This window comes from Rhincodon typus, chromosome 47, assembly GCF_021869965.1.
Source record: "Rhincodon typus isolate 14 chromosome 47, sRhiTyp1.1, whole genome shotgun sequence".
Taxonomy (NCBI): Eukaryota; Metazoa; Chordata; class Chondrichthyes; order Orectolobiformes; family Rhincodontidae; genus Rhincodon; species Rhincodon typus.
This window is the reverse complement of record NC_063378.1, coordinates 1,672,011-1,674,388: the sequence shown is the minus strand read 5'-3', so window position 1 is coordinate 1,674,388 and position 2,378 is coordinate 1,672,011. Positions and strand designations below refer to the sequence as shown.

General features: G+C 53.2%; 1 protein-coding gene across 1 annotated transcript in view; it reads left to right on the top strand.

The window, feature by feature from the left end:
• LOC109926640 (glycogen synthase kinase-3 alpha-like) overlaps positions 1-2,378 on the top strand; it is a 13,516-nt gene that overhangs the window by 7,316 nt on the left and 3,822 nt on the right. Inside the window, exon 2 of the mRNA XM_048620568.1 lies at positions 853-1,040. Within this exon, the coding sequence (XP_048476525.1) occupies positions 853-1,040 (188 nt within the window). The remainder of the gene's footprint in view (positions 1-852; positions 1,041-2,378) is intronic.

Genomic DNA, 2,378 nt, shown 5'->3' with positions numbered 1-2,378 from the left:
ACCCCGTGTGTGACACCCCCTCCCCGGTCATGTTGATTGTTTTCTGACGCTGGGTAACAGAGGCTGTTGTTGATGTCACAGAGGGGAGGGAGTTAGTGATTCTGCAGTAAGACTAACCCACCATGAGCTGCCTGTTTCAATAGGATGCCTCTCCTGGAAGGAAAGTGTTAACAGGAGTGTTTTCAGGGCGCGCGGGCGGGACTCAGTTCAGGGAGTGCCTGCATGCTAGCATGCCTCTGGCTGTGCCTGTGCCCTCTGTACCCGGGCGTTCCCTGCTCCATTCTGTGAGGAGCAGCAGCTGCGGCTCATGCCCTCGGGCGGCTCTGATTTGCAACAGGAGCGGGACCCACCTCCATGGCAAGCTGGTCTGCCCCTGATATGTACAGCCTGTTCCTGACATAGGCAGCCAGTTTCCATCGTGCGGGTGTGACACGGTCAAGTGCTACCTCTATGGTGTGCCTTTAACCTGAGACAGCAGAGCGACGTCGCTAGCAACACTTAAAATGGTCACAACCGTGTGGAGTTTAGCTACATGCGGGTGGAGTGTAGGATGCCTGTAGTAGACTAGGGACAGGGAGAACTGAACTGAACAGCTCCACACTGGTTAGACATTGCCCCGGTCTGCTGGCTCTGAGCAGCAACTCTACAACAGGCAGTGACTGCGGGACAGAGCCCACCCAATAAAGTCCCCTCCTCGATCAGTCTGTCAGCTTTAATCCGCCTCCTCAATCACTGTCTCTATGGGTAAAGCCTCCTCATTTGAGCTCTCTCTGGCTAAAGCCCCCCTCTCCTTGATCTGTTTCTGCGCAAAGCTGTGGGGTGAGTCTGTAACGTTCTCCTTGTCTCTCACAGGCGATGGTGGTAAGGTCACAACGGTAGTGGCCACCCCAGGGCAGGGGTCCGACAGCACCCAGGAGGTGTCCTACACAGATATCAAAGTGATTGGTAATGGCTCCTTTGGTGTGGTTTACCAGGCCAGGCTTGTGGACACAGGAGAGCTGGTCGCGATCAAGAAGGTTCTGCAGGATAAACGGTTCAAGGTGAGGGGCATGGATGTGAATGGTGGGACAGGCCCAGCAACCCCCCCCACCTCCAGTGCGGGCCATCGCTTGGTTGGGGAGGGATTGGCAGCACCCCCCCCCCCCCCCCCCCCCCAGTGTGGGCCATTGCTCAGTGTTGAGGGGGGGGGGAATTGGCCCCCCCCCCCCCACCACGCCCAGTGCAGGCCATCGCTCGGTGTGAGGGGGTGGAATCGGCCCCCCCCCTCCCCAGTGTGGGCAGTCACTGGATGGCATCAGACCCCGGTGCGGGTCATCGCTCTGGGACATCGGCCCCTGATGGGAGTGGGGGTGGGATCTGTGCCAGTAATCTGTCCCCATTGTTGAGCAAAGAACATTGAACAGTACAACACAGGAGCTGCCCTTCAGCCCACCATGGCTGTGCTGACCATGATGCTATTCCATACTAATTGCATCTACTGGCACAAGATCCATATCCCATTATCTCCTGCCTGTTCACATGTCTGTCTAAATGTCTGTTAAACATTGCTGTTGTGTCTGCTTGTGCCCCCTCCAGTGGCAATGCTCTCAAGGCAATTACCATCCTCTGTGTAAATAAAAAAAGTTTGCTCCGGTTTCCTCCTCGAGTCCAAAGATGTGCAGGTTAGGGTGGATTGGCCATGGGAAATGCAAGGTCGTAGGGATTGGGTCCTGGTTGGATGCTCTTTGGAGGGTTGGTGTGGAGTCAATGGGCTGAATGGCCTGTTTCCACACTATAGGGATTGTAGATCTCCTTTAAACTTCCCCCCCCCGCCTCTAACCTTAAACCTATGTCCCCTGTTCTTTGACATTTCTTGGGAAATATCTTGGGAAATATCTTGGGAAATATCTTGGGAAATATCTTGGGAAATAGACTCACTATCCACCCTATCTGTGCCTCTCATAATTTTATATTCTTCTATCTGGTTGCCCCCTTCAGCCTCTGACACTCCAGCAAAAACAATCCAAGTCTGTCCAACCTCCTTATAGCTAACACACTGCAATCCAGACAGCATCCTGGTAAACCTCTTCTGCACCCTCTCCAAATCCCCTATATCCTTCCTATAGTGTGGTGACCAGTACAGTACACAATACTCCAAATGTGGCCAAACTAAAGTCTTATCCAGCTGCAACAGAACCAGCCAACATTTTTATACTCAGTGCCCCAATTGATGAAAACAAGTGTGCCATGTGCTGTACCACCTTATCCACATGGGTTGCCACTTTCAGGGAGCTATGGACGTGCACCCCGAAATCCCTCTGTATATCAATGCTCCTAAGGGTCCTGCCACTCAGTGTATATTTTCTTCTTGCATTTGACCTCCCAAAATGCATCACCTC